The following is a 15,451-nucleotide window of genomic DNA, read 5'->3' as shown; positions in this document are numbered from 1 at the left end:
CCCTGCATTCCCGTTGGCGCACCAGCATCCAGCGATATGCCGTCATTCCTTTATCAACCAATTCGGGCCTCATTGGCTGGGTCCCTCACTGTGACACGCTGCACGCCCTCATCCGGGACTACAGGGAGAAGAAGAAGATCCTGCTCAATATTGAACACCGGATCATGTTGAGGGTATGTGACGAGGCTGCCAGACCCAAGGGCCGCGATGCGCTGGAGGCAGAGCTCCCGCTCTGGGAAATCGGCGTGATTTCTCCAGCTCTGTGTGTTCATCACTAGAAAGTCTGTTCAAGGAAAGTTACTTGAAGGTTTCATGAAGTAGAGTCCTAAACAGATAAGAAACACGGGCCCCTAAATTTCTAGAAGGTTCTCATCATCCTAGAGGAAGTCAGAATCACCTGACATGCAGGAAGCCCCATGGCAGGTCACGGACAGTAGAGGTGCGAGCAGTCCGAGCTGTGTCTGCTGGGCCAGTCCTGGCCTTTCCCCTGCTGCCCTGGGAGGACACGTGGTCCCGTGTGTACTTGCGCAGTATTCCTCTGTCCTTTCTCCTTTTGGTGGAGGTCTGGACCCCAGCCTCGCTCCCCCTGGAGCTGAGCCGCCTGACTCACGTCTGTGCCTGTTCTGCTGCAGATGGCCCCAGACTACGACCACCTGACCCTGATGCAGAAGGTGGAGGTGTTTGAGCACGCGGTCAACAACACAGCGGGGGACGACCTGGCCAAGCTGCTGTGGCTCAAGAGCCCCAGCTCCGAGGTAGGCCCTCCCCGCACCCGAGCCCGCCCGGGCAGGCCTTCCGGGGTACGTAAGGGGTAGCAGCTTTAAAAGAGCAGGCAGTAATGCCAGGCAGGCTGGCAGACTGAGACGCAGCAGTTCCTGTAACTCCTGCATCCAGTTAATAACATTGCAGATCTCTGCAAGTTGATAGTGTTTGTTTTCTTTTTTTTACATATGTTACCAATTCTGTGTGTGTTTAGTTTTGTAGTTTTGTTAATGGTATGTCTTTTGAATTGAGATTTTTATTTTGTTGATATATATTTTGTCACTTTCTCTGACAGTGAAAGAAAGAAAGAGAAAGGAAGAAAGAAAGAGAAAAAGCGAAAGAAAGAAAGAAAGACTATCCCTTCACCACTGTTACTGAGATTTAGCTTTTTTAAAAAACTTATTTAAGGGTCCGGCGGCATGGCCTAGCGGCTAAAGTCCTCACCTTGAACAGGCCGGGATCCCATATGGGCGCTGGTTTTAATCCCGGCAGCTCCACTTCCCATCCAGCTCCCTGCTTGTGTCCTGGCAAAGCAGTGGAGGATGGCCCAAAGCTTTGGGACCTGCACCTGTGTGGGAGACCCGGAAGAGGTTCCTGGTTCCCGGCTTCGGATCGGCGCAGTACTGGCTGTTGCGGTCACTTAGGGAGTGAATCATTGAACCAAGATTTTCCTCTCTGTCTCTCCTCTTCTCTGTATATCTGACTTTCCAATAAATAAATAAATCTTTAATAATAAAAAAACTTATTTAACTTTATTGGAACGTCAGATTTACAGAGAGAGGGAGAAAAAGATCATCCATCTGCTGGTTCACTCCCCAAATGGTCACAACAGCCAGAGCTGAACCAATCAGAAGCCAGGAGCCAGGAGCTTCTTGTGAGTTTCCCACGCAGTGCAGGGCCCCAAGGCTCTGGGCCATCCTCCACTGCTTTCCCAGGCCACATAGTGCTAGATGGGAAGTGGAACAGCCAGGGTACGAACTGCTTATAGAGGATCCCACTGCATGCAAGGCAAGGATTTAGCCACTGAGCCATCGCACCAGGCTCTGAAACTTTATTTTTGTTACACTAATTCTTTTGTGCTCCTGGATTTCTTGCTGGGGAGTCTGTTCTGTGTGCCTTGCTCTTTCTGCTGAAATCCCATACTGCTAGTATTAATACAAGACTCCTCTTATCAGCTGTTTCATTTTTTTTTCCCTGCAGATAAATTTTGGGGTAGTGTTATCAATGAAACTTGAGAAAAAGCTGCCACTGCATTTTTTATTGCAATCCTATTAAATATTCCTAATAATCCTGAAGGATTTAGCAAATTTACAGTCTTTTTAATGATTTTTTAATTTTATTTTTGATGATGTTTACATAATTGAGAATGATGAGTGCCCATCCTTTATTTTCTCATTTAATCAAGCCTGTACCTACAAAAAGTCTCCTTATTAATCTATGTTCTTTACATTTCTAATTAAGTTGATTCTGGAGTGCAGTGTGTTACTTTTCAGCTGTGAATGAAGCCCATCACGTATTCTATCTCATCTTTGATGGGATATAAACAGACAGTTGACTGAGGTAGAATTAGGTTGAATCCGTTCAGGTTTCTGAAGAGTGGTCCACATGTGTCGCGTGTTCCCTTGTTCCTAGGTGTGGTTTGACCGAAGGACCAACTACACCCGCTCTTTAGCTGTCATGTCCATGGTGGGCTATATTTTGGGCCTAGGAGATAGGTGAGTGCGTTTAATTTGTTCCTCTTTTTTGTTGATTAGTTTCATCTTATTTCCCAGTGCGATTTATGTCCATTTGATAAAGCAGCATTGTGTTTGTACTCCTGACCTGTCCTATGGCATTAGCCTTCATCCCCATTTGTTGAACAAGCTCAGCGATCAACATGGGCGACTGAAGGGAAGAAAACCCATAGTTCCAGGATGTTACTCTCTGTACAGTGTGGTGTAGTATACTAAAAATCATATTAAAGTAGCTATTTTTTACGGCTCCGACCGTAGCTGTGGTCACAGCCACTGGTGAGATTCTGCACCCATGGCCACCAGGTGGTCTCAGCTTACCCCTACTGTCTGGGAGTGAGGGGGTGAATCCCAGGCCCTGATAGGTGAAAAGAAAAGAGAAAATTTTAAAAAACGTGTTTTAATCATGCAGATTCTTGTTTATTCATTTTAGAGGTAGACAGACACGTAGAGCACTGCCTGCCAGAGCCACTTCTCCAAAGCCCACAGTGACCAGGGCTGGGCCAGGAGCCAGGACCTGGGCCAGCTCTCCCAGGCACGAAGCCACCCGCTGTCTCGGGGCTGCGGTAGAGGAGGCTGCAGTTGGACGTAACCGGCAGATGCTGCCCCGTGCACTTGGAAGCGGGGTGTAGGTCTCTTAACCACTGGGCTAAACACCTGCATGAGCACAGTATGGTAGTGACTGTGTCAACCATTTGTCAGTTACCGCTCTGCTAAGAGAAGTAATCCTATTCCCATGGTTCAAATCAACCAAAGTATAATTTGCTGATTTTTTAGTGTGATCTGTTTTTGTCCAAATGTACTGACAGAGGAAGTCATTTACAAATATTCAGAAACTAACATGCAATTAGATAAAGAAAACTGTTTGTCTGGGTAGTTTTTTCTTAGTATCATATGCCAGATAGCCATTTGACAGTAAAAATAATTGCATTCCCAAAAACATCATAAATTGTTGTTTTTTAAAAAAAGACTAGCAGAGGGGTGAGTATTGTGGTGCAGCCAATTAACTCACTGCATAGGATACCCACATTCTGTACTGGAGTGCTGGTTCAAATCCCAGATACTCCCCTTTGAAGACCACTTCCTGCTGTCAGACCTGGAAAGACAGCAGCTGGTAAATCCGAGTACCGGGGACCCGGTTGGACTTCCTGGTTCCCGGCTTCAATGGCTATTGGGAATATTTAGGAAATGAACCAGCAGATGAAAGATCTCTACCTCTCTCCCTGTCTCTCCTCTCTCTTCTGTCATTCTTTCAAATAAATACATCATTTAAAAAAAAAAAAACCAATGGAACACCAGTTTGAAAGCCAGGTGATCCATTCTGGCTTGGCTCACTGCTCAAGGAAACAGGTCCTCAGCTGTCGTGGTAGAGCCTCACCATGCCGAGGGCCAGCACTGCCAGAAACCGCTTGTCAGGCAGCCACAGCCCTGGGAAATAGATCACCCTGGTGCAGTGGGCCAACCTGTGACTCACGCAGATAAATCTCCGCTCAGCCTCAGAGCAGGAGTTGGCAGGCTCTGCTGAGCCGGACCAGCTAGTAGATGTTCTCGGCTCTGTCAGATCTCTGTCCCAGTTGCACAGTTCTGCTGCTGCAGCATAGAACAGGCACAGCCATCCCTCGTCGGGGAGCCTGGCTGTGCTGCAGGGAGTCGGAAGAACAGCGGGAGCTGGGGATGCCGTGGCTGGTGGGTGGCCAGCTCTGGCTGGCATCTGCGTTTTGGGGTGCTTCCTCCTTTGGTGCTGCTCTGTGACCCTTGCCTGGTCTCCTTTGCTTTTCAGACACCCATCTAACCTGATGCTGGACCGGCTCAGTGGGAAGATCCTGCACATTGACTTTGGGGACTGCTTTGAGGTGAGCACATGTTAGAACATTGCATGGAACTCACTGACAGTGAAGGCACATTTAGCCCCCACATGCCCTTGTCTCACACTTAACTGCTACAGACACAACACAAAGCTAGTCTAAACTATGAACCCCTGCCCTCCGTTGGACTCAGCCTTCTCAGGGCTGTGGCCATGCGCACTTTGCCCTCCCGCTCAGGAGGACCCAGCTCACAGGCAGCCCACCGGTCCTCTGCTTCCCTGTTCTCTCTCTCTGCTGGTTTGTTGTTGTTGTTGTTAGTTTTCAGAACTCAATGGTGAGCCCCTCTGTTAAACGTGACATACTTGATTTCTGTGCTATAACTAAAATCAGTGCTGGGCTCGGCATGCTACTCTAATGGCTAAAGTCCTCTCCTTGAATACCCCAGGATCCCATATGGATGCTGGTTCTAATCCCCATGGCCCTGCTTCCCATCCAGCTCCCTGCTTGTGGCCTGGGAAAGTAGTCGAGGACGGCCCAAAGCCTGGGGACCCTGCACCCGCATGGGACACTTGGAGGAGGCTCCCGGACTCCTGGCTTTGGATCGGCTCAGCTCCGGCCATTGCAACCGCTTAGGGAGTGAATCAATGGATGGAAGATCTTCCCCTCTGCCTCTCCTCCTCTCTCTCTATATATATATCTGACTTTGCAGTAAAAATAAATAATTCTTTTTTTTTAAGATTTATTTTTATTTTCGTTACAAAGTCAGATATACAGAGAGGAGGAGAGACAGAGAGAAACAGCTTCCATCCGATGATTCACTCCCCAAGTGCTGCGCTGATCCATTGCCAGGAGCCAGGAACCTCCTCCAGGTCTCATGTGCGTGCAGGGTCCCAAGGCTTTGGGCTGTCCTCGACTGCTTTCCCAGGACACAAGCAGGGAGCTGGATGGGAAGTAGAGCTGCTGGGATTAGAACCGGCACCCATATGGGATCCTGGCGCAGTCAAGGTGAGGACCTTAACCACTATGCTATCGTGCTGGGCCCAAAATAAATCAATCTTTTTTAAAAAGTCAGTGCAACTGATCCAAGATAGAACTGTGTGCCTTTACCTGGCTTTCACTAAAGAAATCAATCTAACTGCAAATTGTGGGGTTTTTTCCCTTTATTCTCCAGGTTGCTATGACCAGAGAGAAATTTCCTGAGAAGATTCCATTTAGACTAACAAGAATGCTGACCAATGCTATGGAGGTGAGTGGGCATTGCAAACAAGCTGCTTGGAAGTGGGGTCCACACAGTTGGAAGGCAGACTTGGCTGATGGATCTCCATTGCCCCACGACATGCCTGTGTTCCATCTGTAGCAGTGTCTTGCGGCTGCCCATTGTGTCAGAACGGGATCCACAGTTCACAGGATCTCACCTGGCTTCATGGCCCCACGGCCCTCACTGGCCCTCTCCTAGCCAGGGACTGTGCCCAGAGAGCCGGAGTTTGTGGTCCTCATGGTGAGAGGCCCTGTCCCTCCGCTAGGTTACAGGTCTGGATGGCAACTACAGAATCACCTGCCACACGGTGCTGGAGGTGCTGCGGGAGCACAAGGACAGTGTCATGGCCGTGCTGGAGGCCTTCGTCTATGACCCCTTGCTGAACTGGAGGCTGATGGACAGTGAGTATTACCAAGTGTGTGGGAGCCGGGCTCGACACCCTCCCAGATGAAGAGTATCCAACAGCTTATATCGCAGTGACCTCTTGCCCTTACATGACACTCTCCTGCAGCAGCTCTAGTGGCCAAGCATGCATGTCTATTCTCTAGAACAGAAAACTCCTATCACCAATCTAGATGCTAATTAAAATATTTTGCAGGATTAGCTGCATGCCCCAGTGGATTTGTTTATTTGAGCTTCATAAAGAGGAGTCAGTTGAAATTTCAATTAAAAATGCACAGTTGAGATTCGAGACAGCAATGTCTTTATGGACCCTTTGCTTCTGCCTCCTTAGAGGCCTCTGATCTGCTGCAGCAAATTCTTCCTTGACCTCACATTATGTTGTCTGAATCTAAATCCATAGATGGAGCGTCACCCTGGGTGTTACATCACATGCTTACACCCACCTTCTTCCTCTGAAGAAATATGTCTTTGTTCTCACTGCAGAGTTACAGCTTTTGGAAAACTTATATTTTCGCTATCATAAGAAATTTTATCAACAGATCTCTTCAAGTCAAAGTTGGAAGTAATTCTTTTCCCAAAGATATGTTTCTTAATGTGAAAGGCAGAGTTTTGAAGAGAGAGAGCAGAGAGAGAGGGAGAAATCAGGAAGAAATCGTCCATCCACTGGTTCACTCCTCACATGGCTACAACAGCCAGAGCTGGGGTGGTACAAAGCCAGGAGCCAGGTGCTTGTTCTGGATCTCCCATGTGGGTCCAGGGACCCAAAAGCTTGGTCCATCTTCTGCTGGTTTCTCGGCACATTAGCAGGGATCTTAATCAGCAATGGAGCAGCTGGAACTTGAATCAATATCCATATTGTATTCCACCACAAGTAACCGTTTTCCCATTATGCCACAACACTAGCACCTTTTTATTTTTTAGACCTGCCAGGGCTAGTACCGTGGCATATTAAATTAAACCTCCAACTACAGTGCTGATGATTCTCAAATGTGCACTGTTTCAAGTCCAGCTGCTCTTCTGCTGACCTAGCTCTTTGCGTATGGCCTTGGAAAGTGTGAGAGATGGCCCAAGTCTTAGGGTCCCTACCCTCCAAGTGGGAGTGAACCAGCGGATAAAAAAGATCTTTCTGTCCTAACCTATTTGTAAATCTGCCTTTCAACTAACAATAAATAAGTCTTTAAAAAAAGAGAGAGAGATGAGAGAAATACCTTCTACCTGCTGATTCTCTCCTCAAAATACTTGTGACAGGGCAGGGCTAGGCCAGACCAAGACCAGGAACCTCAGGAAGCAGGAACTCTGGCCTGCTCCACGGATGGCAGGAAGTCAAGTGCTGAAGTCATCCTCTGCTTTCAGGAACATTAGCAGAGAGCTGGCTCAGTGGAGGAGGAGCCAGTATCTGAAGCAGGCATTTCAGAATGAGATGCAGGTGTCCCAAGTAGTTGCTGACCATGCCAGGCCTACAGAGCCTGCCACTGAAGAACTCTTTAACGCTCTTTTTCTTTCCCCAGCAAATACCAAAGGCAACAAGCGATCCCGGACACGAACAGATTCCTACTCGGCAGGCCAATCAGTAGGTAGGTGCATGCCAGGGCCAGTCACAGCCCCTTTGTCCAGAGTGTTTCTAGGGTGGGAGGAGCTATAGCACAGCCCTGAAGAGCTGTGACTTCCCATGGCTGCCACATATGCAGGAAACAAAGCTGATTTCCTTGTTGTATTGTTTCATTTTACATCAGACAAATCAGACAAATACCATCCATCGTTTTCATACCAACTACCTACAATCACCATGCCAGCTCTCCACATGCGTGGCAGGCACCAAAAATCCTTCAGCTATTACCTGCTGCCTCCCCGGGGGCACATTAGCAGGAAGCTGGTACTGAGAGCAGAGGAGGGACTAGAACCCGGGGACTCAAGAAACTCCTGGCTCCTGGCTTAGGATTGGTTCATCTCTGGCCATTGAGGTTCATTTGGAGAGTGAACCAGAAGATGGAAGATACCTCTCTTTGTTTCTACTCTATAACTCTTTCAAATAAAAATGAATAAATCTTTAAAAAAAAAACAACTAAACAAATACAGGGGTTTTTTTTAAGATTTAATTTGTTCGTAAAACACAGTTCCAGAAGCAGAAAGAAATCTGTCTGGTGATTCACGCTCCAAGTGGCTGTTGGGCCAAGCTGAAGCCAGGACCAGGAACTGCTTCTGCGTCTCCCACTTGGATGGCAGGGGCCCAAGGTCTTGGATCATCTTCTGCTTCTTTCCCAGGCACATTAGCAAGGAGCAAGACTGGAAGTAGAGCCACCAGGATTTGAACTAGCACTCATATGGGATGCTGACTTCATAGGCAGTGGCTTGACCCACTATGCCATAATGCCAGTCACAATAAATAATCTTAAAAAGAAAAAAAATGAAAGCTAATGCCAGTTATGGCTTGTTTGTGTTTAAATTTTCTATTAATTGATTTTTTTCCCCCTAGAAATTTTGGATGGTGTAGAACTTGGAGAACCAGCTCATAAGAAAACGGGGACCACGGTGCCAGAATCCATTCACTCTTTCAGTAAGTTCCCCTGTGGAGTTGCACCAGGGAGTAGCTGTTTGAGAGAGCAGCAGCTGTACTGGTCACAGGGGGTCTCGGGGATGGAACAGCAAGCCAGCCTCTGAGCACAGAAGGTTCCGTGAATTCCTTGTTCTAGCCCGAGGGCAAAGCTGGACACAGAGGAAGAACTGCTCAACATCTACACAAGTGAGAAAACAGCGGCTCCCACTGTGTCTGCTGCAGTCTGATTCTCTACGGTTATTTTGACGTTTGTGTCTTCTAGTTGGAGACGGTTTGGTGAAACCAGAAGCCCTGAATAAGAAAGCTATTCAGATCATTAACAGGGTCCGCGATAAGCTCACAGGTGAGTGTGTGTGTTAACCTGATCATAAAGCAGGAGACTGTCCTGCCCGGGTCCTGATGCTGAGCATTGGCCCCATGCATCTGCTTTCCCTGGTACTTGAAGCTGCACCTCGTTCCCAAGCAACTATTCTGCCCAGGTCCTGATGCTGCACCTCGGCCTCGCGCAGCTCATAGCTCTGAGATGTCAGCTAAACACCCTCATTGTCTCCTAGCTGATCACAAGTAACAATGAGACAGTGTTTGTGGAATCTCTTTTAACTCAGGAGCTGAATGAAATTATGTTGAGCCCAAAGTCATCCAAGGGAGTGTCCGTCACCCTGACTTGACGCGAGAGCCAGTCTCACCACTCTGATTTCACCTCTCTATACTTTTGGGGGCTTTTGGAAGTAATTCATTACTATTAAAGAGAACAGACAGGTATCAGGTATCACAAAGATACAATTCTTGGAGTACAGTGATGTTTCCCTCAGTCCCCTCTTCCTCCCTCCCTTTTTTTTTGCAGTAACATTTTTAATTTACTTTAGTCACAGGCTTAATGCTCCACTAGTACAAAGCAGGAAGACTGCTGTCCAGCAGGAATACGGGCAGGGCTGTACACAGCAGGCGAGTCCAGAGATGTCAGCTTCACTCAAATGCATTGAATCATCTTTGTCCTCTCTGAGTACAGAAGAGAAATGAGCACAAAGAAGACACGACATTTGTCTTATTTTCACTACATGTGAGGGTCTCCAGTTGCATCCATTTTGTTGCAAACAGCAGGATTTCATCCTTTTTTGTGGAACGCTAATTCCATTGCATATGTGCACATTTTCTCTATGCAGTCATCAGCTAGTGAGTTCTCTGCGCTCTGGAGAGAGAGGACAGGGAGAGGAACATATTTTTTTTTTAGGATTTATCTATTTTCACTGGAAAGTCAGATATACAAAGAGGAAGACCTTCTGTCCACTGATTCATTCACCAGGCACCACAACAGCTGGAGCTGAGCTGATCTGAAGCCAGGAGCCAGGAGCTTCTTCTGGGTCTCCCACGCGGTTGCAGGGTCCCAAGACTTTGGGCCGTCCTCAACTGCTTTCCCAAGCCACAAGCAGGGAGTTGGGTGGGAAGTGGGGCTGGCACCCACATGGGATCCCAGTGCATGCAAGACCAGTAGGCTACTGTGCCAGGCGCAAGACATATACTTTTTTTAAGATTTATTTATTTTTTATTACAAAGTCAGACATACAGAGAGGAGGAGAGACAGAGAGGAAGATCTTCCAACTGGTGATTTACTCCCCAAGTGAGCGCAACAGCCGGTGCTGCGCCGATCCGAAGCCAGGAACCAGGAACTTCTTCCCGGTCTCCCACACAGGTGCAGGGTCCCAGAGCCCTGGGCCGTCCTCGACTGTTTTCCCAGGCCACAATCAGGGAGCTGAATGGGAAGTGCAGCTACTGGGATTAGAACCGGTGCCCATACGGAATACCGGCACGTTCAAGGCAAGGACCTGGATGCTAGGCCACGGCACCGGGCCTTTAAGACATATACTTTTTAAAAGGAGATATCATATGTCAGTCATCTGTCTTCTGACCAGAAAGTGATAGAATGGGTAGGAGCTGGAGAGGCCAGAGACTCCATCCTGCACCCCACACCCCCAAGTACAGCCTGTCCTAGGAACCCCTGGTTCTCTGTCTGGCAGTCACGATAGTGCCTCCCTCTGAAGCAACAAGGGTCAGAGGCAGCACAGGGTGCTGCAGCCTGACATCATGCCTAGCAGCTTAGCTTTGTAGCCAGTGTGTGTTGGCTAGGCACTCACATGTTGGATGCTTAGGAAATCATGATGGCCTTGGACTCCCCCAGGTGGAGCCCTGTGTGTAATGAGACAGATTCAAGGCCATGATGCTTAGAATGCTTCCCTAAGGAAGCAGCCTGTGTGCCAGACTCTGCAAGTGGAATGTATGAAAAGGATGTTCTTGAAGGCAGACTGAACATACAGGCCAGGCCTATGGTATCAGACAGCAATGGCAAGAAAAACGGTCCCAAAGCAGGCCAGCCCTACTGCCCTAAGAATAAGGGGAGCACCTGAGAATGGCTGGCTAGGCCATAGCCCCATCACATAGGACCTTTATATGTATCCTACATCCCATCCTAAGGGCAGGAGGAAGTCAAGAAGGGTTCTCAGTGGAGCAGGGAGAGAGATCTAGGGTCTAGACTGACATTGGGAAACTCTGCCTCATGCCGCTGTGGCAGGTGGAGGACGGGGCAGAGGAAAGCCATGACCCTTCATTAGACTTGGGATGGCCATGAATTCAAAAATTTTCAAGAGGCAAAGTAAGAAAGAGGATGGGGAAGGGGGGCAGATGTAGGTCAAGGGTGGCTGTAGGTCGATGGTGACACCTGAGAACTGTGGTGAGCTGGCCGCCTGACTAAAGAGCACAAAGTGAGAAGGAGAAGTAGGAGAGCAGTTCAGAAATGCCTGAGCTGGGTGTGCACGGAGAGACGGGTGTGGGACAGGAACTCAGCCCCTTGATGGAGGGGACGGGTGTGTCCCTGCTGTTAGCGGTGGAGGAGCTCGGGGAATGCCCGGGTGTCAGAGCATGCCTGAACATCCTCTTGAGCACGTCTGGGTTGGGAGAAGCAGTCTGTTACTCCGTCCAACTGTGGCGTGCCTTTCATCCCTGGGCGAGAGGATGAGCTGATGGGGCTGCGTGGAGCGCTTTGCCACAGGACAAGGGATGCACTGGCAACCAGGCACAGAGTCAGAGGTTTCTGCCTCTCCCACCAGGTCGGGACTTCTCACACGACGACACTCTGGATGTCCCAACGCAAGTTGAGCTGCTCATCAAGCAAGCCACATCCCATGAAAACCTCTGCCAGTGCTACATTGGCTGGTAAGTGGGCATGTCAAAGCAGCTGTGCAGCATCAGACAGGCAAGGCCCCACCCTACGCCCCAGCCCAGGTGGCCAAGAAAAATTTGTCTTCACCGTGAGTGCTCACTGTCGTAAGAGGCCTAGGAGTGCATATTTGGAAGGCAAACACTAAAAGAAATGAAAATCATGCCAAGAGGAATGGCTTGAGGGAGAGGCAGGGCTTGGCTGGCTGAGAGGGGTCCTTTTTGCATTTTTGCTGTCACTCCAGTTCTGAGATTGAGGCAAGGTGAGAGAAGCCGGAGCAGTGACAGAGAGATGAAAAGACAGATTTATGACCTAAGAGCCTAGCCTCAAGGACCAGCTGGGTATGCTTTGATCAGCTGTCGGAGGCACGCCCAGAGGCAGCAGCAGGTGTCCCGTGTGGGGTGTGTGGGGCACAGGCGGGTGTCAACCTGAGCCAGAGATGACAGTGTGTCCCATGCAATTAGTTGTGAATGAGCCCCCAGAGTGCCTGGGCTGTCAGAGCTCGGTCTTGCCCTTGTCAAGGTGACTGCGTAAAGCTTTGAAGAAACTCACATTATTAAAATATTCCTTTTCTGCCTGCCTTCCTAGGTGTCCTTTCTGGTAAGCGAAGGCTCAGACGTGCCTGCAACATTTCCTCCAAGGCTTTCATTCTTTGGTGTATGTGTCCACTATACCGAAACTCCAGTCAGAAAGCTCGACTTTGTTAAATATGTTCAAGTGTAAATGAAAAGACTACTGTATATTCCAAGTTGGTCTGAACCGACTTTCTAGCTGCTGTTGAAGAATAATTGTCAGAAACACAGGCTTGCTTTGGTCCCCAGGACGGTGGATCAGAAAGCCCGGGTGAAGCGAGCCATTAATCCGGAGGAACACAAGATCCTTAACATTAGATACGGGTTCTACTTCACTCACAAGAGGTCTCATCATATGTACCTGCTGACAGGCACGGGCTCGCCCTCCTCCAGCACTCAGCATGGGCACAGATCACACGCCCCTGCTGACAGGTGCGCAGCCTCGCCCTTCTCCAGCACAGGCACGGACTACACGCCCCTGCTGATGGGCACGGCCTCAGCCTCCTCCAGCACGGCATGGATCACACGCCCTTGCTGATGGGCACGTGGCCTGGCCCTCCTCCAGCACCCAGCACAGGCATAGATCACACGCCCTTGCTGATAGGCGCGGCCTCGCCCTCCTCCAGCACGGGCACGGGTCACACGCCCCTGCTGACAGGTGCACAGCCTCGCCCTCCTCCAGCATAGGCACGGACCACACGCCCCTGCTAATGGACACATGGCCTCGCCCTCCCCCAGCCCCCTCAGGTCAGGGAGGACATGGACCAGTGGACGACACCGACTTCATCCCCTCCACCCTCCATTACCTCACTGGTGTGGGGACAGCAAAGGTGTTGTTCACAAGATGGGCAAGTTGGGTGTGCAAGATCTGTGTCCTGCCTGGCCCAGTGATGCTGCAGCTCACACACTGCAATCCGAGATGGGAGCCACCCATGGGCAGCCGGAGCTAAGCAGACACACAGAGGTAACCATGGCATGGCAGGATGGCCCCCCACTAGCCTTCCCAGCACCGGGCTGGAATGCATACACTGATCCGACTGCTCTGGCTCCAAGAAACGGCTTGGGAAACAAAAATTGCTGTCACAAAGAGGAGAGGTCAAGTATATGTTGGGAATTATGAGCAAAATAAATATTCAACTAAATGCACAAAGTATACAGTGTAGCCATGTCTAGACACCCTGTGTATCTGAATAATTTTTGTGCCAATAAATGACATCAGAATTTTAAAAAGTATTTGAGTGACTTTTTGCTCATAATTAGTGTGCGAAGGGTACATTTGTTCCTTCCACATTCCCCTTTTATTAGCAGTTAGCACTTGGGGACACAAGGACTTTCCGGGCCAGCCAAGTGCTGACAGTGCACGCTTAGCTGGGGCCCTGCCCCCAGGCCAGGAGAGCCCCACATGAGCCAGAGAGGTGCTGGGAAGGTCGCCTGGCAAGGAGAAGGTTGGAAAGGTCTTCAGGGAGCAGTGGGGACACTGAGCATGACGGGGGCTGAAGTGAGGGGTGGCAAGTATGCAGGCACAGTGCCCTCGGATGACAGCATGCGTGGCGGCAGGCGTAGTTCTGGACTGCCGGTGTCACCCTCAGAGCGCTGGCTCGCGCCCCTGCTAATGCACCTCAGCCAGGTGTCTGGGGTCCTGTTGCCCATGTGCAGGAGTTCCCCCTGGCGTTAACCTGGCCCAAAGTAGCCACTGTGGGCACTTGCAGTCAATCAGCACATGGAAGATACATACCTCTCTCTCTCCCTTTCTGTATTTCTCCCTGTCACCTGGCATTTCAAATAAATCAATCTTGAAAACAAAACAAAAAAGTAGGCCCTACCTGGGTAACTGTGTGTTCAAGTAAACGACCAAGAAGAAAAGGTAAAAAGCTGAGTATCGGGCCCAGCACGTAGCGAAGTGGTTAAAGTCCTCGCCTTGCACACGCCAGGATCCCATATGGGCGCCGGTTCTAATCCCAGCGGCAGCTCCACTTCCCATCGAGCTCCCTGCTTGTGGCCTGGGAAAGCAGTGGGGGATGGCCCAAACCCTTGGGACCCTGCACCCAAGTGGGAGACCTAGAAGAGCTCCTGTCTCCTGGCTTTGAGTCGGCGAGTACCGGCCATTGCGGTCACTGGGGAGTGAACCATCGGAGGGTCTTCCCCTCGGCCTCTCCTCTCTGTATATCTGCCTTTCCAATAAAAATAAGTCTTGGAAAAAAAAAAAACCCGCATATCCTGAGGCAGTGGGATAGCAGGTAGACGGCGGCATGTTCTGTGGGCACCAGTTCCAGTCCCAGCTGTTCTACTTCCCATCCAGCTCTTTGCTGATGTGCCTGGGAAAGCAACAGGAGATAGACCAAATCCTTGGGCCCCTGCACCCACGTGGGAGACCCAGAGCAGGCTCCTGGCTTCTGGATTCAGAGGGTCCAGTTCCAGTCCTTGCAACTGAAGAACCTAGGTGTTTTCTGCTTTTGTGATTTCTGCCTTAATTGCTTGGCTGGGGGCTGTGTGAACTCCAGGCCTGACAGTCTACGTGACACCCGGCAGGACACCTGGCAGGTCACATAGGCAGACCACTCCTCAGGAAGAAGTACCTGGTGTTTGGTAGACCCCCTACCCTATAGCTCATCGATTTGTACTTTTTGAAAGTTGCTTGCTTCAGACCCACCAACAGAAGCCTGCTAAATCATGACTGTCTAATTAATGGCCTGAGATGTATAAGAACCACTGTGCTGTTCAACCTGGGCTCTCTCTGGCTTTTCCTGCCCTGCTGTTCCTGCAGCAGCCTCGGCTGCAGCGGCCCCTTCCCCTCCAGCCCTGCTGGGCTGGGGCAGGTGGCTGGGAGACCTAGGCTAACCTGAATAAACTGCCCTTTATGCTCTAGCACCGACTTCAGACTCGATGATTTTCTGGGGATCTCAGAAATCCGGCACAAACACAACTATTTACAGAGGGAAGAAGCAGATGGAAGCTCTCTTCTTACCTCTAATTCTGTCAAATAAATAAATAAATCAGCCAACTATCCTGTTATGAACAGGGTAATAGCCAACATTCAGATCCCAACATAACACTTCAGCTTAGTGAGTTGTGCCACGTCAGGTTCTGGGGACAGGCTGCACCCAGCAATCCTGCCCTGAGTCCACCCTGCTTCCCGCTGTAGCAGGCATTCGGGATG

General features: G+C 49.8%; 1 protein-coding gene and 1 pseudogene across 2 annotated transcripts in view; both read left to right on the top strand.

Annotated features, from left to right (window-relative positions):
- The window catches only part of MTOR (mechanistic target of rapamycin kinase), a 128,252-nt gene extending 114,725 nt beyond the window's left edge, over positions 1 to 13,527 (top strand). For both annotated transcript variants that reach the window (XM_040987904.1, XM_040987905.1), the window contains exons 48-58: positions 26 to 173; positions 633 to 755; positions 2,395 to 2,477; positions 4,273 to 4,345; positions 5,469 to 5,543; positions 5,821 to 5,956; positions 7,466 to 7,531; positions 8,431 to 8,511; positions 8,774 to 8,854; positions 11,613 to 11,718; positions 12,311 to 13,527. In XM_040987904.1, coding sequence (XP_040843838.1) covers positions 26 to 173; positions 633 to 755; positions 2,395 to 2,477; positions 4,273 to 4,345; positions 5,469 to 5,543; positions 5,821 to 5,956; positions 7,466 to 7,531; positions 8,431 to 8,511; positions 8,774 to 8,854; positions 11,613 to 11,718; positions 12,311 to 12,326 — 988 coding nt within the window. In that variant the 3' untranslated portion in view covers positions 12,327 to 13,527. The remainder of the gene's footprint in view (positions 1 to 25; positions 174 to 632; positions 756 to 2,394; positions 2,478 to 4,272; positions 4,346 to 5,468; positions 5,544 to 5,820; positions 5,957 to 7,465; positions 7,532 to 8,430; positions 8,512 to 8,773; positions 8,855 to 11,612; positions 11,719 to 12,310) is intronic.
- Positions 2,721 to 2,859, top strand: LOC121161584 (annotated as a pseudogene).
- Positions 13,528 to 15,451: the final 1,924 nt, after the last annotated feature.

Source organism: Ochotona curzoniae, unplaced genomic scaffold (genome assembly GCF_017591425.1).
Source record: "Ochotona curzoniae isolate NIBS_2020 unplaced genomic scaffold, NIBS_Ocur_1.0 contig_4792, whole genome shotgun sequence".
Taxonomy (NCBI): Eukaryota; Metazoa; Chordata; class Mammalia; order Lagomorpha; family Ochotonidae; genus Ochotona; species Ochotona curzoniae.
This window is presented reverse-complemented; position numbering and strand designations above follow the sequence as displayed.